We start from the raw sequence: 26,587 nt of genomic DNA, 5'->3' as shown, positions 1-26,587 counted from the left end.
GAATATAACCAAACCCTGTATTTATTAGGGCACCTATAACATAAATTAGGGGGCTTTCCAGGTGGTACAGTGGTAAAGAATCTGCCTGCCAATGCAGGAGATGCAACAGATGACTGGAGAAGAAAATGGCAACCTACTCCAGTATTCCTGCCTGGAAAATTCCATAGACAGAGGAGCCTGGTGGGCTACAGTCCATGGAGTTGCTAAGAGTAGGATACAACTGAGTATAAGTGCAACATATACTGGGTCATAAGCACCTGCGTGGGGGAAATTTTATTAGAAAATATAGCTCCATTTGTCATGAGACATAAGTCAATCCCAAGAACTGATAGACTTGGGGGATTCTGAGGATGTTTCTGATCGGGTACTGTTAGACCTCATTCTTTATACCAAATTCATTCCTCATGATGACTAATGATGAACAAAGTCACAAACAACAAAGGTTAACCCAGCCCTCCCTGTGCTCTTGGGCTTCAGCCCCTCTCTCCAGAGTCCCAGTGCAAACCCCACTCCCTGCTCTCAGCTGCTCTAGGAGCAGCAGATCCCCTGAAACAAAGTCACATGGTTGCTGGTGATGGTGAAGAAGCCTAGTCCAGGAAAGATCTTATGTTTTGGCTCCCCCAAGGAAAGAGGTCTGCTCTTAGGCTCCCTGTTGCACTCTTGAGGGTCTGAGCATCAGCAGCTTTTCATTTGGATACCAGCCTGCCTCACTAAAGACAGGAAAATGCAAGTCAACTAAAACACATAAAGAAGGAGCATTTTAAAAGATATTCTTGGTTGGCACTGGGCAGTGGGAGTGGCAGCCATGCCATGTGCCTGCTAGGGCCACTGTGCCTGCTGCTGAGCAGTGCCACAGAGATCAAGCCCTGAGCCTTTGGAGTGGGAACACTGACTCCAAGACCCTAGACTACCAGAGAACTAACCCTCAGTTCAGTTCAGTTCAGTCGCTCAGTCGTGTCCGACTCTTTGTGACCCCATGAATCACAGCACGCCAGGCCTCCCTGTCCATCACCAACTCCCGGAGTTCACTCAAACTCATGTCCATCGAGTCGGTGATGCCATCCAGCCATCTCATTCCCTGTCGTCCCCGTCTCCTCCCGCCCCCAATCCCTCCCAACATCAGACTCTTTTTCAGTGAGTCAACTCGTCACATGAGGTGGCCAAAGTATTGGAGTCTCAGCTTTAGCATCCGTCCTTCCAATGAGCACCCAGGATTGATCTCCTCTAGAATGGACTGGTTGGATCTCCTTGCAGTCCAAGGGACTCTCAAGAGTCTTCTCCAGCACCACAGTTCAAAAGCATCAATTCTTCGGTGCTCAGCTTTCTTCACAGTCCAACTCTCACATCCATACATGACCACGGGAAAAACCATAGCCTTGACTAGATGGACCTTGGTTGGCAAAGTAATGTGTCTGCTTTTTAATGTACTATCTAGGTTGGTCATAACTTTCCTTCCAAGGAGTAAGCGTCTTTTAATTTCCTGGCTGCAATCAGCATCTGCAGTGATTCTGGAGCCCAAAAAAATAAAGTCTGACAACCCTGCTGCTGCTGCTAAGTCACTTCAGTCGTGTCCGACTCTGTGTGACCCCATAGATGGAAGCCCACCAGGCTCCCCTGTCCCTGGGATTCTCCAGGCAAGAACACTGGAGTGGGTTGCCATTTCCTTCTCCAGATCCTCCTCCTAGAGTAATGGAAATAAAAACAAATGTAAACAAGTGGGTCCTGATTAAACTTAAAAAGCTTTTGCACAGCAAAGGAAACTATAAGCAAGGTGAAAAGACAAATCCTTAGAATGGGAGAAAATAATAGCAAATGAACAGCTGACAAAGGATTAATTTCCAAAATATACAAACAGCTTATACAACTCAATACCAGAAAAGCAAACAACCCAATCAAAAAGTGTGAAAAAGACCTAAACAGACGTTTCTCCAAAGAAGATGTACAGATGGCTAACAAAGACATGAAAAGATGCTCAACATCGCTCATTGTTAGAGAAATGCAAATCAAAACTACAATGAGATATCACCTTACACCGGTCAGAATGGCCCTCATCAAAAAGTCTACAAAAAATAAATGCTGGAGAGGATGTGGAGAAAAGGCAACGCTCTTGCACTGTTGGTGGAAATGTAAATTGATACAGCCATTATGGAAGACGGTGTGGAGATCCCTTAAAAGACTAGGAATAAAACCACCATATGACCCAGTAATCCCACTGATAAGCATACACCCTGAGGAAACCAAAATTGAAAGAGACACATGTATCCCAATGTTCAATGCAGCATTATTTACAATCACTAGAACATGGAAGCAACCTAGATGTCCATCGACAGATGAATGGATAAAGAAGCTGTGGTACATATACACAATGGAATATTCAGTTCAGTCAGTTCAGTTCAGTCGCTCAGTCGTGTCCGACTCTCCGCGACCCCATGAATCACAGCACGCCAGGCCTCCCTGTCCATCACCAACTCCCGGAGTACACTCAAACTCATGTCCACAGAGTCGGTGATGCCATCCAGCCATCTCATTCTCCGTCGTCCCCTTCTCCTCCCGCCCCCAACCTTTCCCAGCATCAGAGTCTTTTCCAGTGAGTCAACTCGTCTCATGAGGTGGCCAAAGTATTGGAGTTTCAGCTTTAGCATCAGTCCCTTCAATGAACATCCAGGATTGATCTCCTTTAGAATGGACTGGTTGGATCTCCTTGCAGTATAAGGGACTCTCAAGAGTCTTCTCCAACACCACAGTTCAAAAGCATCGATTCTTCGGCGATCAGCTTTCTTCACAGTCCAACTCTCACATCCATACTTAGCCATAAAAAGAAATGCATTTGAGTCAGTTCTAATGAGGTGGACGAACCTAGAACCTATTATACAGAGTGAAGGAAGTCAGAAAGAGAAAGATAAATACAGTATTCTAATGCATATATATGGAATCTAAAAAATGGTACCGAAGAATTTATTTACAGGCCAACAATGGAGAAAAAGACATAGAGAATAGACTTATGGACATGGGGAGAGGGGAGGAGAGGATGAGATGTATGGAAAGAGTAACATGGAAACTTACATTACCATATGTAAAACAGATAGCCAACGGGAATTTGCTGTGTGGATCGGGAAACTCAAACAGGGGCTCTGTATCAACCTAGAGGGGTGGGATGGGGAGGGAGATGGGAGGGAGGTTCACAAGGGAGGGGATATATGTATACCTATGTCTGATTCAAGTTGAGGTTTGACAGAAAACAGCAAAATTCTATAAAGCAATTATCCTTCAATAAAAAATAATTAATATAAAAATTTTTTAAAGATATTCTTATTTACAGGTGATGGTCTAGCTAAAGAACAAATACCAGCATAAAATATGAAGCTGTACTTTATTCTACCATTTGTCCACTATATACAGACAAGATGAAAACCAAAATCAAATAACCTGTGCCCACAGATTTCAGCTGGATAAATTACTGACCAACATATTAATAAAACAGAGAAAGCTACTAGGGAGGCCGTCGTGTAAGCCATTAAGAAAAGATCTTTTAGATGAAATATAGCACACTATGGAATAAGATGGAAGAGTTGTAATAGAAAAATGACATAAAAGGAGAGTTTGAAATAGAAACAAGTAAAAATAGAAGTCAAGGGACTGAAAGAAAAAGATGAAAATAGCATTTTTTGCAGATTTAAATGATTTGGCCAGGAGAAATGACTGGGTCATCTCTAAAATTCTTTTCAGCTCTCAGATGTTAAACCTATGAGACATAAAAGTTGGGGAAAGGCAAAGAGGTCATCTTCATAAGTTGCTTCTGATCAATAAAAAATTTGGATTTATCACTTCAGTTCAGTTCAGTTCAGTCGCTCAGTCGTGTCCGACTCTCTGCGACCCCATGAATCACAGCACGCCAGGCCTCCCTGTCCATCACCAACTCCTGGAGTTCACTCAAACTCATGTCCACCCCCCTAATTCATCCCTGATGCTGGGGAAGATTGAACGTAGAAGAAGGGGACAACAGAGGACAAGATGGTTGGATGGTATCACCGACTCAATGGACATGAATTTGAGCAATCTCCGGGAGATGGTGAAGGACAGGAAAGCCTGGCATGCTGGAATCCATGGGGTCGCAGAGTCAGACCTGACTGGGTGACTGACCGAAAACAACCCAAATTCATCTTTCTTCCTTTTTCCTGCCACTCGTTCAGACCTCTATCACCTGGACCACTGCCTTGTGACCTTCCACCTCTAGCCACACACAGACACCAGCACCCCTTCAACAGCACAGCCAGGGTGAGCTCCCCAAATGGTGAATCTCCCCTGACTAACAGCCTCTGGTGGATCCCAGCAACTCTCAGATTGGACCTGGAATGTCTCAGTGGACCTACGAGTGGAAAGAGATTCAATTTGTATTTCATGGATTTCTAAGATATACCCTGCTCACAGGGATATTTATAAATCAGAGTAACTGAGGTAATTAAAGCACCGTATTCCCATTTATCTGACTGTCAATTTATGTGAACTCGGCCAAACATCAGCAGCACCTGTCTCTAATTAATATCTCTAAGTCAAGACTATATACTGACTGATGTGCTAATACTGGACTATCACCCTGGAGTAGGAAAAGAAAAGAATAGAAACAATAGTGATTGCAGAGGAAATTTCTGAGGACAGGCTGGCTAAGGTTATGTACTGGAGTCACACGGAAGAACCCATGGACAGGCAGCGGGGTACAGTGAGAGGTCTCAGGGTTGGAGGCTAACTCTGGAGCCAGAGTCCCTGGGTTCAAATGACAGCTCCACTCTACTTTGTGATGTTGGGCAGGTGGCTTCCTCTGCCTCAGTTATGTCATTTGTAAAATGGACTTAGTAAAGGTGCCTATTCCATATAGCTGTTGTAAGGACTAAATTTAATCCATGTTAAGTGCTTAGAACACTTCCAGACACATAGTAGGCACTGCTTAGGTTGCTACTGTTGTTGCCCTGTGAGCTCAGTTAACTCCTTATATATTTGGCACCTTAAATAAGGTGCATTAAATTTTCTCTTCTTGAAACCATTTTTAAAAGTCTTTGTTGAATTTGTTACAGTATTATTTCTGTTTTATGTTTTGGTTTTTTTGGCCAGGAGGCACATGGGATATCAGCTCCCCAACCAGGGACTGAACACACACCCTTTGCTTTGGAAGGTGAAGTTTTAACCACTGGGCCTCCAGGGAGGTCCCTTAAAGCCATTTTTTATAAGCCCAATGCACAACGGATCCTAAGGCCACTGATGATCAAAATGAGCACTTATCACTGGTACTATTTTGTATTTGAGTATGTGCTACCCTTGGATAGCTTGAATTATTATTCCCAATTTCATGTCTGTATTCTTATTTGTTTTCTGTGAAACTGTCGGTCTTTATTCATTCAGGTAATATTTACGAAGTCCCTGGGGGCTAGGAGTAGAATTATGATGAAGGTAGATAGATAGACGCCTCCATCTTTATAAAGAATAGCACCCAGCAAGGAAGGACAGTAAGGACCATGAGGAGAAGGACCATGCAAAGACAGCGGCATGGCGCAGGGAGCCTACTCCAGACCCACACATATCCGCTGGGTATATTTCATAGCTCATAGCTTCTGTCTATGGGGTCACACAGAGTCGGACACAACTGAAGTGACTTAGCAGCAGCAGCAGCAGCAGCCAGTACTAACAACCAGGTTCAATGAAGGTAAAACCTCTGTTTTTAAAAGGTTTCTCCTAACTCTGAGTGGACCAATAGAATTCATTAAAGGCATAGCCTATTCCATTACTATGGCCTGAATCATTCCAGTTGATACTTTTGATTATTTTCCTTTTACTCACCCTATAAGCACTGGAAAACTACACATTCAAGCTCTCCAAATCAGGTAACTATGGAGTTTCCTAAGCTTCCTAATAACCAATCACAGGAAAATTCCTGTAGGTCTAGAAATCAAAAGATAATTTGTTATCTTTGCTTTCAGTCTGACTTTAAAAAATGAAACACCTTTAGAAGATTATTGCCTTTTGCAATTTCTTTGTACATAAACTAAACATATCCAGGGTTTCCACGGGCTTCTATCCAGAGTATTGGTATAGAACTTGAAACACGTTATTAAAACTTTTGCAGCATTCTTAAAGTATTTTCCCAATTACAAGAATGATAAAGAAATCACGAACTCATATATACTCACTTGAGTAAACTAACTCGCCATAGTCATGGAGACAGCACCAGATAAGCATGGCAATAAAAAGACTGAGAATCATAAGAGGTGTTTACACAAAGCATCAGTTAACTATAAAGTGGTCAGCTAACTATAAACCCATAGATATGTCATGCCTACAATCTTAACCACACCATCATTCCCTAGTCCTTCTGAACGCTTTCATTTCTGTCCTCTAATTTCAAAACTAATAGCACTTCTGAATGAAAACTAAAGTAATTAATTTGAGGGGTGTTGAAAAGAGGAAGGAGGTAAAACAGCCAACATCTGAATATATGTTCATATTTAAAACTGGAATTTTAAATTTCAATCATATTGCATTCATCACCCTTTCAGTGATAAATCAATGGTCACTGATCTCAAGTTCAACAAATTGGGTTCCAAAAAAGCATGAGAACAAATGTTCTATCAGATGTCAATTTAATACAGATTATAATAGTAAACGCATTATGTTTCTGCAAGATAAATGTATTTCTTAGATAGACGGACAGGTTTCACATGTGCCTCTTCAGAAGTCATAACTCAAAAGTCTTATTTACTTGAACTCAACCTGAAGAGGAAATGCTGACCAGAACAACAAAATGTTCTTGTTTCGCTATATTATCTCACTAAAATGACAGTCCATATCCTTTCTGTTCGCTTTGAAAAGGTCATATTATAACACAAAGACAAGAAAAGGTCTCCAGAGGCTCTGAATGTCAACGCAACCTTGGCTAAAAAGATTTACGCCTCGTCAAACCACTAAACTCAGCCACTTCATTGGTGACTGTCCTGGAGAACAGACCACAGGGTTGAAAACTCAGTTCCTCCAGCAGTCTCCATCCTTCCTCTTGAAGAAAACACTCTCCCTATCTCCAAACACTCTCATTATCTTTCCTGGTGAAAGGAAATCTGTTCGATTTCCTGAATCAAACAGATTCCTGAAAAAACAAATCTGTTTGGGTTGCCAACTGTTGACCTAACAGAGCTATGATACATTCCTTCCATCCTCGAAGGCTAAGCCTGTTTGAGGCCCTTGTCACTGCCTAATAGAATGTACATCTGCACTTAGCTTAAATATTTTAATAGCGTTCCTGCCTCTTTAGGGACATAAATATAAACCAGGTGCTTACCTTGCCTTAGTCAATACTGTGATGCGTGAGCACATGCTCATTCTGTTGTGTTTGATTTTTTGTGACCCCATGGAGGGTGGCCCACCAGGCTTCTCTGTCCATGGAATTTTATAGGCAAGAGTACTGGAGTGGGTTGCCATTTCCTCCTCCAGGGATCTTCCCGACCCAGGGATCCAACCCACATCTCCTACATGAGCAAGTGGATTCTTTATCACTGAGCCATCTGGGAAGCCCGCAGTCATATTGTGGTAGAAAAAGCTGAACTAGCAGCTAGACTGCCTGCTCTGAAGGTGGTCCCACTACTTGAAAACTCTGTAACCTTGAGCAAGTATAGAATTTTATGCAACCCAGGTTTCTGATCCACACAAGGTAAAAAATTAGAACAAATTATTTCCAGGTTTTTTTTTAGTTCCAAGAATGCCCATGAGCCTAATTTTTAGTAAATCACTACCATTTTAATTCAGAGGTAGGAGGTATAATAGAAAAAAATACAGATGTAAAATCAGATAGACCTGGATCAAATTATGTTTCTAACACTGAGATTAGAATTTCTCTAATATTCAATTTCCTTATTATAACAGAGATAATGTTGCCTAACTCACCTAATCTCTAGTTATACAGATTAAATCAGACTAGGTATGTCAACTATTTGAAGTGGTTTGCTTCTATTGGTTATGCTTTCAACTCTGGACTTACTTTAGAAATCATGTATTTGAGGTTGCAATGTATCATTTGTGGTATGTACTATCCAATTATCACATTAAGATTTTTCTGATTAATATCTATTTCCATTTTCAAATAGAAAGTCTGCTTTTCAATTTTGCTTTAGCAAGAAGTTTCCAAACCAGAGTAGACTCCTTTATAATTGTACTCCTTAAATTACAGCTTTTTTTCTTGCAAGGATAATGGCTTTCTTCGTTTTTATTCTTGCTTTATAGCTGGTGCCTCCACACCTAAAAATTCAGTACTGTCATCATTTAGAGAAGAGATACGGCTGTTATGTGTGTTCAATTGAAAAACGAAGAAATGCAGAATGTCAGTCTTAAGGAGACAGGAAAATCTTCCTAGAAAAAAAACTCACCTCTCCAAATCTCTCCATGTTTTGTATTTTAGATAAGTTTCCACCAATAGACATATCATCCAAGCTAGAAAGAATTTTATTAATACTTCCTTCACTGGATGGTCTATTTTTCAATTTGGATCGGAAAATGTCTCCTTGGACCCATAGTGATGCCTGTTTCCTGTAAAAAGGAGAAAAAAATAATTTTTTAAATAAATGACTATCATCTCTTCAGAAATATGACATCTCATAGACAAAAAGATATAGCAGATAGATATTTGCAAATCAGACTAGAAAGATTATGAAGTCTTGGAATAAAGAAAATAAAGTCATTTTCTGAATGACAAAATAAAGTTCTATATTAAACACAAACACCCTTCTTTCAATATATGTCTGTACAGCCCTACATGGGTTGACTTTTAAGGTTCTTAGATGCTTAGAACAATTTCCACAGTAATAAAGACTATGAGCTAGTTTTTCTTTTAAATATTAATTTGAAATCTGTAATATATTTCTAAAATAGCAATTTGATACATCTGTGAAAATAGCTGGAGTGAAATGGACTCAAAGATACAGGTGAATGAACTTAAGTTAGACAGAGATATCACCTTAAAAAAGTACTAAACACACACCTAATTGTATGTGTATCATAAAAAGTCATGAACGGATAACTTTACAAACCCACTCGTACGATCTAAAAATAAGGATTATAGCCTCAAATTGATTATCTTTTGGGTAAAAGAAAATGTAGTTAACGTTCATCTACAAGCTTCCCTTTAACCAATAGGGCATATTTACAACTATTTTCAAGGCTATAAGAAAATAATTTAAAATGTGTAAGCCAAATGACAATTTGGGGCTACTATCTTTATTGATGGGGTCACCTTCATACACCCCCATAGTTCCATACTATATCACACTGTACAGATTAGAATTCAACTAAAAACATCATAGTTCATCATAAGGAATACCAACAAGTAATGAAATAATAACATTATCAAGGAGATGTCACCAATAAGAACATAGATTTCTTTCTTGACGCAACAGGAAGACCCAGTAATGCTTTCTCGCAAAGGTGCCACATAACACAGAAAATTCAGGTTAAAACACGAGAGGAAAGACAACCCTCCCTGAAACGTCCTGTCTCACTGGGCCTTCAGGAAAGGAATCCATCTTTCCTTCTAAACAAAGTTTACTCCCAAGTCAGAATGTTAGTGTTTATGGTTAAAAATTGTTGAGACTCTTAAAGAACAAGTTAAACCTTTAAATTCCGGCAAAATTTACATCTACAACCCCTCCAACCAAGCAAATCCATACCTAGGCATCATACTACAGAAAGATTCACTTGTGTACAAGATATAAACATGCTTGATACAATATTATTTGTAACAGTAAAATAATGGAGGCATATAGTGGACAACAGGTTTATTAAATTATAGTAAAGCTATTCTGTGAAATATAATACAGTCAAAAAAGCCTGGGATGGCCCTACATGTGGTGACAGGGAAGAGTGGCCATGAAACAAGACATAAGTGAATGAAAAATTAAGTGACAGAGTGTGGAAAGTGTGATCCTGTCTTTTGGGGGAAAAAAAGCGAAAAATGTTACAATTCACAATTCACAGTTATTTGGGAGATGATATGCCAAAATATTAATGAGTTATCCTCAAGAATGATAAACAAAGGAAACTTTGCTTTCTACTTCAGAATGTCTGTACTTTTTGACTTTTTTAAAAAAACAATGTGCTGTTTGCCTTTGTTAAAAAAGAAAAAAAGATTTGAAAATAAATAAAAATATAGATCAAAGCAGAACAAAGATAGAGTAAGTTTGAAAAGGAACCCTTAAAGTTGTTACCATAAAAGACAGCAAACAGTACATTACTACACGGTTTTAACAAGAGCACCTTTAGAAGTCAGGAGAAGAAGAAATGCCAAAATTTTAACAGCATAGGGTGCAACTGAACAGTTGAGGGGGCCATTCTTTATTTAAATATAATATTCTACCCTACTTTCAAGGCTTCCCTGATAGCTCAGTTGGTTAAGAATCCCCCTGCAATGCAGGAGACCCCGGTCTGATTCCTGGATCAGGAAGATCCACTGGAGAAGGGATGGGCTACCCACTCCAGTATTCTTGGGGTTCCCTTGTGGCTCAACTGGTAAAGAATCTGCCTGCAATGTAGGAAACCTGGGTTTGATCCCTGGGTTGGGAAGATGCCCTAAAGAACGGAAAGGCTACCCACTCCAGTATTCTAGCCTGGAGAATTCCAAGGATTGTATAGTCATGGAATTGCCAAGAGTCAGACATGACTGAGCGACTCACTTTCATTTTTTCATCCTACTTTAAAGAGTAAGCTTTATTTTTCTTTTACCTTTTGTTCACTTTTCAATATTTTTCAAATAAAGCAAAAGAGAAAAAAAATGCCTTTAGATATAAATTCTGAGACAGACTTTATGGATATAAGTATTTATTAGTATAGATATAAAATATGTTGTCCATATATAAGACTAACTTATCATTCCTAAGATAGTTTTAAAATCAAAACTAGGTTAAACTATGTTTCTAACTAGACTAAATTTTAAAATAAAAATCTGGTGAATTTTTAAATATATGAATAAAATTAAAATCCCAGAAATCTATACACACCAATTCGCTAGGGAGTATGGCAATATCTACCTTCTACCATGGGAATTTTTTTTTTTTTTGCTTCTTGGAAGTAAACTTTCAAGGATTATTTCCTGAACTTAGGATACATAAATTGATGAGGCTAGCATAACCACTGAATCATATTTAATTCTTCTACACCAGTTGTAAAAATATATATTTAACACAAACTCTTTTAACTTATTATTCCTTTGTGGAAATCTTCATAAAATCATGGAATAGCCTTCCTGATACTTTGCATTTTCAAAAATTCTTGCTTTAATTTTCACTCCTCCAAACTTTTCTCACTTACTATTAACATCCAGCATAACGTTTTATATGATGCTTGAATATTATATCCTTCCAATAGTAGTAAACAAAAGCATAATCCTTGGCACTGTACAAATACTTCAAAAAATAAATTCATAAATAGTAGAGGCCTTGGGCCTCTGGTCAAAACCCCAGTAATAAAGAACTGCTTCTTCACAGGGAGAGAAGACTTAGCCCTGTCACAGACAATAAAAAAATCAGCTGCATGAAATGCACAGAAAGGATAGAAATATACAGATAAGACAGAATTCCTGTCCCTCAAGAAATTTCCAGTTTACAATGTGAAAAGTAAACAACTGAAATCCAATAGTAAAGCCCTATGACCATGATTTGCTTAGGAGCCTAGGAAAAGGGGCCCCTGACTCAAACTGAAAGAATCAGACACAAGTTATCTGAGAATCCAGAAGTATCTAGAATGATGAGCAGGGCTTAGCCAGCAAGAATATCCCCTTACAAAGAAAACCATGTGGGCTTGAAGAAACAATGCAGCAAAGAAGACTGTATGTATGGAAAACTGGGTTGTTTGACTTGGCTGAAGGCCCCCTTCTTCACAGGAAGGAGAGGAGGTGAGAACCAGCTCACAATGGGCTCTGCACGCCATACTAAGAAATTCACATTAGTTCTCAAAACTGAAGGGAAGACCCTGAGAAGGTCTTGAGGTATAAAAAACACAGAGAGGGGAAGGAAGGCAAGAAGCTGGAAGGCCCAAGAGGATAAATTGAAAAAAATTCTAATTCTGAAATGTTTTAAAGTGAAAACTCTGCTGCTGCTGCCAACCTAAAGATGAAAATGACAAAGTGACACCTTGCAGTTGCTCAGTTTAAAAGACTCAATCTGTCCCATCAGTGGAAAGACTTGATTTGAACTTGAAAATACAGATGAAAAAGGTGTCAAAGCTGATTTGTGTGTTGCTAAGCGATGCGATACTCAAGTGCTCCTTAAGAAAAAGCAGCACTTCACGCATACCTTTTATACTGACAGTGGAAACCACGCTAGCTTTTATTGTTGTATCTATTACTCCTTAAAAGCCTCACCTCAAATAGAAGAAGTAAAACATGTATTTTTAAGTAGTTAGCATTTAAAAATCAAATCCTATGAAGCTAATGTAACAACTCAAAGTAAAGCCTCCAGTAAAGTAGTGCATTTTCTAAGAGAGCATGACATAATTGACCCTCTGCTAAAAAAGAACTTGTGCTTTGAAGTGACTATGAACAGTCTTGAGAAAAGTAGCCAGTGGTGGGGTCATTAGTTTTGGCCATGTCTTGGCCCTGGGTTATTCAGGTTTGGGCCAGCCAAGCTTGGGACATAAGAAAAAGAAGAATTAATTCAGACTTATTACAAGCCAATTCATAGTTAATTATTACATAAAACCTTCACAAGTCTTTTAGAAAAAAAATCTGCTTTCAGTTGCCTTGTTGCAGATATTTCTGGTTTTGAATTCAGAGCACAGTGGCAGCCATTGTTGTGCAACTTCTGTTTGTAGCTGACCTCTTCTCCCAAATTTCCCTGACTGCAACTTAATCCCATCTCCACACCGTAACTCTTCCTCTTTATCACTTCTTCCATCCTCAACACATATTTTCCTAGTATGACCTAGCCCTGATCAGTGTCCATCCAAAGCCACCATTTAGTCATTTCATACAGAAACTCAACCAACTCTCTTGGGCCTCCTCCAGCTGTGACTTGAGCCCCAGCCTTCCCTGTGTGCCTACTCTACTAACTGCTCTGTTAATATGGTATCAAGCAGTTCCTGGTGTAACGAACTGGGCTAATGAAATGGTCTAACTTGATATCAAAGGAAGACAGACTAGAGAGCAGTACCCAAGATTCAGAAGGTAGGAACGAGATAGGTAATCAAGAAGTTCCACTCTTACCTTGGATGAATGGAAGATTTAGTAGGAAGATGTTTAGGAAGAATTTATGAGGGAATGGGGAAAGTTCTTCAGAAATACAAAAGGAGAGGGGAAAAATGACTTAGGGAATCCCCAAAAGGATTCAATTCACTAGCTAATTCACATTTAGGGACAGAACCTCACAACTAGGAACTAGATCACTGGTAATACATCGAAATACAAACTTTGTATGTAAACATAATGTTTTATGGTTTACATTTCCCCCCCAATTTTAACCCTTTTATACAGGAAACAAAACAAAAATCATTCAATCTTATATCTTCAGTAACTGGCATTTCAAGACAAATTTCTGATGCCACCATTGCCAAAAATTACCCAAAACTCGTTTTTAACCTTATCCTGTGTGTGTGTGTGTGTGTGTGTATATATACGTGCTCAGTCTCCTAGTCATGTCTGACTCTTCAAGACCCCATGGACTGTAGCCAACCAGGCCTCTGTCCATGGAATTTTCTAGACAAGAACACTGGAGTAGATTGCCATTTCCTACTCCAAGGGATCTTCCTGACCCAAGGATCGAACCCATGTCTCTTGCATCTCCTGCACTGGCCACCTGGGAAGCCCTTATCCTTTTTACTTAGATTTGAATTAGAATTTTACTTTTGTTATCCAGTAGATTCAATGCCAGCTGAGAGCCAATAAATAGGTCAAATGATATAGCAGTAAATATTGAAAAGCAATATAATCAAGTGTTACTGCAAAAAAAATGTGACTGTCAAATAAATAGTACAAACTCAAGTCGATGCAATGTGCTTGTTATTTTAATAAACAAACCATATTATTGCCTATTATCATATTATTTCGTTCACAATATTTCAGATTTTAAGTTCCATATTTTAGGAAAGATAAGTTCTCAAATCTTCAAAAGAGATTACTAAAAAAAATTTAATCCATATCACTGGAGCTAGTCCATGTATCTTTTAAAAATACTATAAATAAATTATAATTTAAAATTCAAGCTGTAATTGCTAGACATTTTAAAGCATTTTTCCATTTTTCTGGATAGGTTTTCTTCATCTTATTTTTGGTAACTTCCTGAAATGAAAAACAATGGTTGAACTATTCATTTCTTTTGTTGCTCAATCCAGTTGTGAAACTCAGTGGCTCAATCCAGCTGTGAAACTCACCAAATGCCATAAGCACCAAACTAACTATTACATAAGCTACAAGTAAAAAAGAACCACAAACCCTTGTTATACAATGTGGCTGGTTGACCAGCCGCATCGCATTCCCTGGGAGCTTGTTAGAAAGACAGAATCTCAAGTCCCACCCCAGATATCCTGAACCAGAAACCGCATTTCCCAAGATCCCAAATGAATGTTGGATACCTTAGTGTTTGAGAAGTACTGCGGACAACTGAAGGCTTATAACTAAATTACAATGTGGAAAAATATCCAACTTTAATAGAAGTTAATGAAAACATCTATGATGTGCTCAGTCATTTCAGTCATGTCTGATTCTTTGCAACCCTATGAATTGTAGTCCACCAGGCTCCTCTGTCCATGGGATTCTCCAGGCAAGAATACTAAAGTGGGTTGCTATTCCCTCCTCCAGGGGAACTTCCTGACCCAGGGATTGAACTCGCATCTCTTATGTCTCCTGTATTGGCAGGCAGGTTCTTTACCACTAGTGCCACCAGGGAAGCCGATTATCTATGATAAAACAGAATAGGTCAAATTCTGATTTATGGATCTAAGAATAAAAAACTTCAACCACAACACTGATTCCTTAAAGATAACTTCATTCAAAGTGGAAACTCTACTGTGCAAAAATAGAACTCCCTGTAGGGTCCAGATTTAAGCTCTGCATTCTTACTGTCTCGGGAGGAAATTAAAACATAAAAACAACAATACATCATATGGGCATGCGCGTATGCTAAGTCGCTTCAGTCATGCCTGACTCTGTGCAACCCTGTGGACTGTAGCCCACCAGGCTCCTCTGTCCATGGAATTCTCCAGGTGAGAATACTGGAGTGGGCTGTCATTTCCTCCTCCACATCACATGAGTACCCACAAGTAAAAGATCTCTCTGAGCTAAAAGTCCCCATGGGAACTGCATGCCTGTTCTGCAAGGACCCCTTCTGATGAATGAAAGTTTTAATGGGTCACAACCATTAAAGAAGTCAGTAGACTACCACACAGCAAAGATTCAATCAAACATTAAATTACAAAAGCAGCCTGATCCCATCTATATATTGTCTATATTCTATAGGCTCTTTCTGAGAAGGATGAGTTTAGACTTGGCTCAGTAATAAGAGTCATGTTTGTGCAGTATTTTAAGAACTTTGAGGATATCTGGTAGAAGACATATTTTGGGTGCAGATAGTATTTTTAGCTTAAGAACATGAGTTTTTAGTAGAAGAAAAACACTTGATGGTTGTTTTGCAAGTAGCTTTACTTATTTCCCAGAAAAAGTTTAAATATAAAATTTCAGACCACAACAAAAAAGATGTCTTCATCTGCCAGTACATAAACTCACCAACCTACAAGGATGCTAATAAACATCTTTCTTACCACCGGTGACATGAGAGGAAGGTTTCTTAACAGCATAGAAATCAACACCTGGACATATTTTGGTGTTTAAGACTAGAAGAATGTGAAAAATAGCTTTCATAAAGTCACAGATTTAGAATTAACATTACCTAAAAAGCACTGATTGGAATTTTCACTTCTGAAAGAATACAACCCCTCTAACTTGTTCAGTCATTTTTGACAGGCGAAAACCCATCAGAAAACTTTTTAATCCTCTTCTTTCTTCCTTAATGAACGTGTTACTTATTCATGCTTTTGCGTCATCATTGACATCACGATCTTCATTTCTCATACCATTAGTCAGACTTCAAAGCTCTTCATCTGTCATATCATTAGTCAGTCCTCAAAGCTCGAGATTTATCTCCTTGAAAGGCTCTGGTGCCCTTCTCTAACTCTCTTGTAGCCCCTTCAAAAAGTCCCCATCTGCTGGATTTTAGCAGTCTCCTTTTAAGCCTTTCTGATTCTAACCTCCCTCCATTGAATTCATCTTATACATTCCTGCAGCCCAATCTTCCTTAAATAAATGTTAATCATGGGACTCAGCTACATCAAATATTCTGAAGTAGAAATATGATGAATAAGAGAAGAAGTCTTGAATACACAAGTGCACATTAGGATCTATGTACCTTACTGTACATATTTACTATCTACACAAAGTTACACAATGTGCACAGATGGATTAGTTTCTTGTCTGCACAAAGCTGCTATCACCAATTACCACAAGCTCAGTGGCTCAGAAGAACACATGTTTCCTTTCACACAGTTCTGGATGTCAGGAGTCTATCATCAGTTTCACTGTGCGTGTGCATGCTCAGTCATGTCCAGCTCCTTGAGACCCCATGGGCGAAAGCATCCTCTGTCCATGGGGTTCTCCAGGCAAGAATAATGGCGTGCATGCCATTTCCTCCTCCAGGGGATCTTCCGGGATCCAGGGAGCGAACCCTCATCTCTTTTGTCTCCCGCACTGGCGAGCAGGTGGGTTCTTTACCACTTGTGCCACCTGAGCTAAAGTCAAATTGTTGATAGGGTTGGTTCATTCTGGAAACCAAGAAGGGAAAATCTGTTTCCTAGTCTTTTTCAGCCATCAGTAGCTGCCCATACTCCTTGGTGTATGGTCCCTTCCTCCAGCTTCAATCTAATCTCTGTTTCCATCACCACACCACCTTCTTGTCTGACTCCTCCTGTGTCCCTGTGATTACACCCAACCTACCAGAATAATCCAGAATAATCTCTTCACCTTGAGATCCTTTACCTGATCACATTTGCAAAGTTCCCACTTATAAGATCAAATGAGGTTTATTCCAGAGATGCAAGGCTCATTCAATATTTAAAAAAAAAAAAATGTAATTTACCATATTAACAGGCTAAAGAAGAAAATCACATGATCATATCAGTCAATGCAGAGAAAGCATTTGACAAAATTCAACACTCACTCATGATAAGAACTCTCAGAAATAAAGAGGAACTTCTCAACTTGATAAACCTCCAACTAATATTTCATCACGAATGCCTAGATGCCTCCCCCTGTCGAGACTGGGAACACGGGAAGGATGTCTGCTTTCACCACAATCATTCGGCTTCTAGGTGGCGAACCAAGGGAAGAAAGAGCAGTAAAAGACACAGAGACTGGAAGGAAACAATTCTCCCCATTTGTAGATGACACACATGTCTAAAAAAGTCCCCAGGAATTCACATACGTATTCTCCTTCTCTCTCTCGCTTCAATTTCAGGATACAAAATAAACATAGATAGAAAATGAGCTGTATTTCTACATATGGGCAATTATTACATGGAATCTGAAATGAAAAAAAGGTATCACTGATAATCACTTAAAAAATTAAATATTTAGTGTAACTCTAACAAAATAGGACTTATACGATGAAAGCTAACCAATGCTGATGAAAGAAATCAACAAAGATAAAAATAAATGAAGAAATAAATACTGTGTTTATGGACTGGAAGACTCAACAACGGTAAAGATGTCAATTCTCCCAAAACTGATGTAGAGATTTAACACATTTGTACCAAAATTGCAACAAGATTTTTTATAGATAAGGACAAGATTATTCTAAAATTTATATGGAAAAGTAAAGGAACTGGCATTGCTAAGACAGTTTTGTTAAAGAAGGAACAATGGGAGGAATCTTTCTTCTGTTAAGACTTTCTACATAAGTACAGTATCATCAGAGTACAGTACTGGAGGAAGAATAGACACATATATCAATGGAACAGAATAAAGGACAGAGAAACGAATATGCTTATCTAATTTTTGGAGACCCTGATGCTGGAAAAGATTGAGGGCAGGAGGAGAAGGGGGTGACAGAGGATGAAATGGCTGGCTGGCATCACCAATTCAAAGGACATGAGTTTGCGCAAGCTCCAGGAGATGGTGAAGGACAGGGAAGCCTGGTGTGCTGCCGTCATGGGATTGCAAAGAGTTGGTCATGACTTATGACCGAACAAGAAATTGTTAACAGAGATGTAAAAGCAATTTAATGAAGAAAAAGTAACCTTTTCAACAAATGGTGCCGGAGCAACTAGAAATCCATGGGCAAAAAACAAAATGAACCTTGACCTAAGTCTCACACCTTACACAAAAATTAACTCAAAATGAGTCACAAACTTAAGGGGATCTATGACTAATCAAAGAGATCTTAGATTTGGTACTAATACCATGAGCTTAAAAAAAAGGAAAAAACTAATAAATTGGACTTCATCAAAATTTAACTTTTACTCTGTGAAAGATCCTATTTAGAAGATGAAAGGCAAGTTACAGACTGAGAGAAAATATTTGCAAACTATTTATAACATTAAAGAATTATCAAAATTCAATAATAAGAAAACAAAGAATAGGCAGATTGGAACAAATGTTCCACCAAAACATTATAAAGATGCCAAATAAGTATGTGGAAAGTTGTTTATTATTACTGACCATTACAATTTTAATGCAAACTGAAAATGATCGATTATTACACACCTATCAGAATGGCTAAAAGAAAATGCTCGCAAATATGAAAAGAAGTTCATTCATTCAAACACTGCTGGTGAAAATGCAAAATGATACAGCCAGACTGGAAAACAGTTTGACAAGTTTCTTATAAAAGTAAACAGGTACCACACAGTCCAGTAACTGTACTCTTGGGCACTTAGCCAGGAGAAATGAAAACTTATGTTTGAACAAAGCTGTACATGAAAATTTACAGCATCTTTATTCATAATAGCTGAAAACTGTAAACAGTTCAGCTGTCCTTCAACAGGTAAATGGTTAACAAACAGTAGTACATTCCTTCCTTGGAATGCTACTCAGCCACTAAAAAGAACAATTATTGATACATGCAACAACCTGGAGGAATCTCCAGAGAATCATACTGAGTGAAAACACCAAGTCCAAAAGGTTACGTGTTCTATGATTCCATATATATAACATTCTTGAGATGACAAAATATATAAAGGAAGAGCAGACAGGCAGTTGTCAGGAGTCAAGGAGGGGATGTTGGCAGGAAGAAAGGGAGAGTAGCTATAAAAAGGCAACATGAGGGATTCTTGCAGTGATGGAACTGTTAACTGTGTCTATATCTTAACTGTATCAAAGTCAACATCCTGATTTTGATATATTAGAGCTCTGCAAAATGGTAGCACTAACAGAAAATGGGTAAAAGGTACACAGGAGTTTTATGTGGATTTTTACAACTGCATGTTAATGTACAATTATCCCAAAGTAGAACTGTTAATTAAAAAAGTATCTGTGTGTGTGTGTGTGTATTGTAGTCAGACTGCATCACTCCTCTGCTCAAAATCCTCTGCTTTTTTTTAACACAGTGGTTAAGGGTGGTGATTTTTTTTTAAATATTTCTTTGTTTGTGTCAAGTCTTAGTTGAGGTGTGTGGGCTTCGTTGCTCCACTGCATGTGGGATTGTAGTTCTCCAACCAGGATCAAACCTGCGTCCCCTGCTTTGCAAGCCCAGTTCTTTACCAGGGAAGTTCCCCTCTGACGACTTTTCATCTCACCCAAAGAAAAGTCAGACTCCTACAAAGGCCTAGTAGAATGTGTATTCTGACCTCTTCCTCCTGGCCCTATAAGCCATGGTGGCCTGTGGAACAATCCAGCTCAGAGCCTCAGCAGCTGTTCCCTTGAAGGGAAACCCTCTTCTCAAGAACATCCACCATTTACTCTCTCACTTCTTCGAGGCCTTAACACATCCCACCACTACCACGTTATTTAAAACTGCCTTCTCTGCTTTCCGCTATTCTTCTGTGCTTCATTTTTCTGTATCACACTGATCATGGTCAGAGAAACTATAATCGCTCAGTCGTGTCTGACCCTTTGCGGCCCCGTGGACTATAGCCTGCCAGGCTCCTCTACACACGAATTTCACAGGCTAGAATACTAGAGTGGGTTCCCATGCCCTCCTCCAGGATGTCTTCCCCACCCAGGGATGGAACCTGGGTCTCTTGCATCTCTTGCATTGGCAGGTGGATTCTTTACCATTAGCACCACCTGGGAAGCCCATATAATTGATACATTTGTTTATTAACCACACAACAAATCAACTTCCCCCTGCCCCTACCACTGCCTTCTTCCTCCCCTCCCTCTCATTCTTTTTCTTCCATCTCCACAGGTCAGAAATTACTCTTTTACGGCAACATCCCAAGTGCAAAGAACACTGCCAAACAGTGGCTTTCAACAATTATCAACAGTTGTTGCAGGAAGGAAGTAATAAAGGAAATGAGGGAAGAAAGGAGGGACCTCTGTAAACTGGGTCGAGGATGACATGGACAGAGATGTTAAAGGCCACTGGGAGAAAACTTAAAATCAACAGAAAATCATAACAGTCATGTTCAGGATGGAAAATTATTTTAAAGTTCCACCATTAGGAACTTAGAGAAGCTTGTTAAAAGAAAGTAGAATCATAAATGAACTCTTTCCCTCACTTCTAATGATTTATACATGATAGAGGAAGTAAATTTTACCAACTAATACAAGCAAAATGAGAACGGTAAGAGAAAAACTGCTACTGCCATCAAATGTAGCTTAGGAAAAGGCCTGAGGTTGTGTACAGAATGCCTAGAGAAAGGCATGTTAAATACGCTTTCCCGGCAGGATGTTAGAAACAGTCAGGGAATGCCCTGAACGGAAGTGTCTAGCCACCTGACTCCCAGGCTCCCTGTGGCCCAGCACCTCCCCATCCCCAGTGGACCATAACACTGCCCTGCAGAGCAGCAGAGATTACCTAAGTACCTCATGCTCCCCTCCTACCCACCTAAGCAAGTGGCCCAGTAGAGAACCTTCCTCATTCCCTTGGTTACCAGACCCGATAGACTGCTGGGTAGAAAGTCATCATATGGCTCATACACTCAGGCCTCTACTGATGAACCACCCAGCTCTAAAAGCTTTTCAGTACCAAAGCCATCATGGCTCACATCCTGGTTTACCTTTGTCATACCAGATGATCAGTCCTTCCAGACCATCCAACATCAAGCAGGCCCTTATTTCCCAATGACCTTCCCATTCCCATCCCACCCCCTCAAATCTAATAATATTATTTTATACATAGATTCTTTGTAGAAAACAGAGAAGGAAGGAAATGCTTCACAACTTGTTTTACAAAGACAGCATAACCCCCATACCAAAACTTAACCAAAGTATTACAAGAAAAGAAAATCACATACCAATGTCCTTCAAATGTACAGACACAGAAATCTTAATATGCTAATAAACATTAGCATATCAGATCCAGTAATATGAACAAATACTAGCACATCACGACCATCCTGGCTCTACATTCAAAAAATAGAGGCAATTCACATTGTTGTTGTTTAGTCACTAAGTTGTGTCTGACTCTTTGTGACCCTGTGGACTATAGCCTGTCAGGCTCCTCTGTCCATGGGATTTTCCAGGCAAGGATACTGGAGTGGGTTGCCATTTCCTCCTCCAGGGGATCCTCCCGACCCAGAGATCAAACTCGAGTCTCCTGCATTGGCAGGCGGATTCTTTACCACTGAGCCACTTGGAAACCAAACTTAAAACTTGTTTATTGTGCACTCCTTACACTGGAAATGCTAGCACCCTGGGAGGAAGGGACCTCGCCTGTCGCCTTCACTGTTGCATCCTCAGCATCAGGAGCACTGCCTGGCGACAGCGCGCACCTAACATTATCTGTTGAATAAGCGAATGTCACTAACGCACTGAACTGTGTCTTCCAAACACAAACCTTCTTCCAAACCACGATTTTAAGAGACGGCCTAAAGACCCTGGTTTAGGAAAGCCTTTTGTATTCTAACTATAAGGCCATTTACTCAACTTTATAAGTAAGTAGTGCAAGCCCCTGGCAGATATACAGCACCAAGTCCCCTGCTGTAGGCACACATAAGGCAAAAGAGTGGAAATCACTGGCAGGGAATCTGACAAAAAGAAAACTCTAAAAGAGTACAATTCTTTTATTTGTATCAATATTTCACACGATATTCAACCTAGAAATTGTCTTCTTAATGGTCCTGTTCTTGAGTAATTTTCCCTTGTGTCTTCATTACACTTCCACCTTGTTCTTTTAGGCTAAGGTACAACTGCACATGTTTCAGCATTTATTTTCCTATCACTTATTCCCTCTGGGATTGGCAACTTAGGTAACTCCTCAGCCAGCTCAAATTCTTTTAACCATTTGAATGCTTGCAGCTTACTTACAGCATGCTGCTGCTGCTGCTAAGTCGCTTCAGTCGTGTCCAACTCTGGGCGACCCCATAGATGGCAGCCCACCAGGCTCCTCCATCCATGGGATTTTCTAGGCAAGAACACTGGAGTGGGTTGCCATTGCCTTCTCCAATGTGTGAAAGTGAAAAGTGAAAGTGAAGTCAGTCAGTCGTGTTGGACTAGTAGCGACCCCATGGACTGCAGCCCACCAGGCTCCTCCATCCATGGGATTTTCTAGGCAAGAGTACTGGAGTGGGTTGCCATTGCCTTCTCCTACTTACAGCATATTTCTATGCAATTCATGATCATTTGTTTCTCAGCAACATAAAACAATTTAAATGGGAAAGAAATTATCTGAAAAAGAATGCTATTGCAAATAAATATATCCTAGAAAAAGAAAAAATGCAATTTCAGTATAAGACACAAATTGATAACATTTTAGAGTTGGACCTATATTAGCTCATGCTAATTTTATCTCATTTTATTAATGGGTAAATTAACGGTAATTTCTGAAATTGTAAAGGGAAACTAGAAAGGGGTGTACCCGTACAGGTTAAACTTCTCCTCCTTGCAGGCTGGGGTTTGACAAATAGTTAAAGAATGAGTGCACAAATGAAAGGAGGAATTTATAAGTATTCTTCTAAACAATAGTCATAAAGCTAGTTAGTGGTACAGCCAGGACTAAATCCCAGTTCTCTTCCTTTCCTCCTTGGTTACTCGTAAGTTGCAGCTACATGAACAGTGTAGTCAGTTGTCAAGGGAGCAGCAATGTCGCTGAAATCACTGACTGACCTTAGTCGTGTGATTTTTTTCTCATTCTGCTCTTAGACGTGCAAACAAAAGAATGAAAAGTGCCAAGTGGGATGATATAAGAAAATTGCACTGTAGCCAGATCACACATAGAAAATGACAGAAAAGAGGTGGGCAGAGATAGCTCTGTGATTTTCTTCTCACTCTCACCTGATCTAAGAGATATAAAAGGTACAAAGTTAGAATGCATTAGCTGTCAAATCAACAATGTTCCATTAGACTAAGGCTCAGCCTTCTCTAACAGTGCAGCCATTTCACAGCCACGGGCTTGACAGGGTCCACAACTGGGCAACGAGTGGCAGAAATAATCAGGAACAAGGACGCCACGTAATAATGGAGACAATACTTACTCTTCCAGGAAGTGTTGCTGGGGTCCTATAATAGAGCCGGGCCGGCAGATTCTGATCCAAGCAATTATTTCTGCATGTGTAAACCTGTAGTGTTTCATGACATAACAGGCTATCAAGGTCCCCGTTCTTCCAAGACCAGCTGTAGGAGAGGGGAAAAGAACAAGAAATATAAAAGTCAGCAAATATATCCACAAACATACTGAAATCATACCATGCCCAGAAACTGCTATGATTTGAAATACAATGCAAGATGTTTAAACCCAGGCAATAATGTAATGCTTTTTACATGATCAGGGGCTAAATAATAATTCTAACTCAAGAAAAAACACAGATCATATGATCAAAATAAACATATGGAAATATATATATATATAAAAGAGCAAGGGTCTTGAAAATTATGGACAGTTCAACTTCCAAGGACCTTTGCGAATGACTGCCTTTGTGAATATTGTTAAGGCAATGCTGGGTCCAGACAAGCACTTGCAAAATATCAGCTGTCAGGTGTGTCTCCATGCTCCCACACCTTAGTTCCAGTCCAGGCTGAGATGAACCTTCAGTTAACAGTTTGTATGTATGTAACACTGAGTCAGTAAGTGTAACTGATTATATTATCATGGTCATTTTTTAAACCTATTTAAACAGTGAGGTTTTTTAAACTTATTTTAGAATAAGGAATTCTAGAATCAAATAGGAAACACCATAAGCATCATCTGACCTCATCAGCTGTCTAGCCCAGGACTTTTTCAATACTATTTCCATTCAGTTCAGTTCAGTTCAGTTCAGTCGCTCAGTCGTGTACTATTTCCATTGGGCTGTCCTAACTTCTATGTAACTCTTTCAGAGACCAGGATTTCATTATTTCCTCAGCCAACACGCAGTGATGGAGCAGCTACTACCTGCCAGGTGCTGTGCTAGAAGCTGGGGATAAGGTGATGAATGAAACACACATGGTCACCGCCCTCATGAGAGCATGCAGTCCACTGAGAAAGAACCAAGCCAATGGAAGTGCTCGAATTTCATTTCCTGAGGCTCTGGCATTTTTCAAAAACTTTTGTGTCAGGATATTTTCCTTATGTCAAACCCAATTTCTGTTATGAAGGAGAAATCAATACAATTAGAAATGATTGTCAAAGAAGTACTGGTTACTATCATGATCAAAACATTCTTCACAAACTGTGCTATTTTTTTCCTCTCTCCAGAGAAATAAAAGTAATAGGACTTTACATTTTAAACAATTCTTTTAAATCTACACTGGCTTCCCCCTTCCCCAAAATACTCAAAAATTTGATCAAACTATAAAGTCTTCAAATACGGTGACTGCTGTTCATATACCAGAACTGAAGCCCAAGATACTAATCAATTCACTCATATTAGCATAACAAATGACTATGGAATTCGGGACTAAAATTCCCTGGGGGTCCTGCTATCATCCCAGAGTTCTTTCCACTTTTGGCTCATCTGCTCAGTCACTCCATTCTACAAATACTAAGAATGCCGAGTATGAGACACTGTGACAGATGCTGGGGCCAGAAACATGAAGACAAGCAGGATGCCTGCTCTCTTGAGATACACAGCACTGAGCCACTAATGCTTATGTATAAGCATTTTCTAAATCTTTCCATATCTGGCTTCTTGCAGTTAAACTCAGCACTATAAACTTTTATTTAAGTAACACTTATGAGTAAGGCATTACGCTGAGTTGTTTTTCCACTACTTAATCTTTTGCTATCATATATTCTTTTTCTTATAGAATGACAAAGCGGCTCTGTCTTCATTTTCAAACATTTGATTCAGCTGGTCAAATGTTTATTGACTGACCGTCTACCAGCTACCCATGTCAGGGCTTTGCTCAGAGGTTAAAAAGATAAGCAAGTAGAGGAAATAATTTTTGACCACATTGTTTATCAAACAGTTGTAGACACAAGAATAATAACCAAGAAGCAAAAAAATTAGGTTTAAACTGAAGCTAGGCTCTCAAAGAAAGGGAGTGTGTGAGTTGTTGGTGTCTTCAAAGAATGTGTCACTGATGACAAGGACTTCAGCTGACTCGAAAGAATAGGAAGGCTGCAGACAATTTCAGCAAACGGTCCAATGAGTGAAAGCCAGATGGTCTGGAGAATGTGTCAGTGTGTGTTGAGTGGAAAATAAGGTCAGATGGGTATGGAGGGGCCAGATTAAGGGGCACCTCTGAGTCAAGTGGAGGAGCCTGTACTTAGGGGAAGCAAGTTATCAATTGTGGGCTGAAGACACCAAGGACTGCTGAGTTATTCGGGATTCTCCAGATTCAGATGCACAGCGCTCCATCTGCACACTGATTAGGTCACACCTTGTGCATATATGTGCTATTATTCCTCAAATATATGTAGATGAGGCTTTAATGAGCAAAATTGAGCTCATTTAGGAATGTATGATATTATCAACAACTATCAATAATAAACATACAGCCATTATCCTATAAATATCTGATTTTTCCTTTAACCAACAAAAAGCCCTAAAGAAAGCCACCATATATTTGGGGACAAAGAAATTGACATGATAAAAGCAGCTGGGTGAGGCAGCAGCATACCTCCGAGATGGGAAAGGTCAGAGATGGAAGCCAGAAAGAGGAGCAGGAAGGCTGGGCAGAAGGAAGGCTGGCTGCCAGGCAGAGGCAAGGAGAGACAGTGACAACAAGGAAGAGTTGCGTTAGAAAGACATTTTGATTGGGTCACACGGAGGTGAAAGGCAACTGATACTTTTAGCCTGGAAAACTGGTATAATGTCATCCGTGAAAACATGTAGTTAGGAAAGGAAATAGGAAAAAGTTGGTGGCTTCATTTATATGTTTCAGAATCTCCCCATCTCTAAAGGAGGAGTCCTTTTGTAGCTTTTCCTATCATTTTTCAAATAATAAAGACAATCTTCTCTAATCTCCTCAGCATTTGGAAATACACAATTTTTCAGCAAA

The 26,587-nt window shown here is 39.5% G+C and overlaps 1 protein-coding gene across 7 annotated transcripts in view; it reads right to left on the bottom strand.

Moving 5' to 3' along the window:
- CDC14A (cell division cycle 14A) overlaps window positions 1–26,587 on the bottom strand; it is a 180,894-nt gene that overhangs the window by 29,386 nt on the left and 124,921 nt on the right. For all 7 annotated transcript variants that reach the window (XM_055403615.2, XM_055403616.2, XM_088835517.1 and 4 more), the window contains 2 exons: window positions 23,641–23,779; window positions 8,403–8,562 (listed from right to left, as the gene is read on the bottom strand). In XM_055403615.2, coding sequence (XP_055259590.1) covers window positions 8,403–8,562; window positions 23,641–23,779 — 299 coding nt within the window. The remainder of the gene's footprint in view (window positions 1–8,402; window positions 8,563–23,640; window positions 23,780–26,587) is intronic.

Source organism: Moschus berezovskii, chromosome 4 (genome assembly GCF_049115385.1).
Source record: "Moschus berezovskii isolate FMDL1 chromosome 4, NW_MosBer_1.0, whole genome shotgun sequence".
Lineage (NCBI taxonomy): Eukaryota > Metazoa > Chordata > Mammalia > Artiodactyla > Moschidae > Moschus > Moschus berezovskii.
The sequence above is the reverse complement of the archived record's forward strand: the minus strand, read 5'-3'. Positions and strand labels throughout refer to the sequence as shown.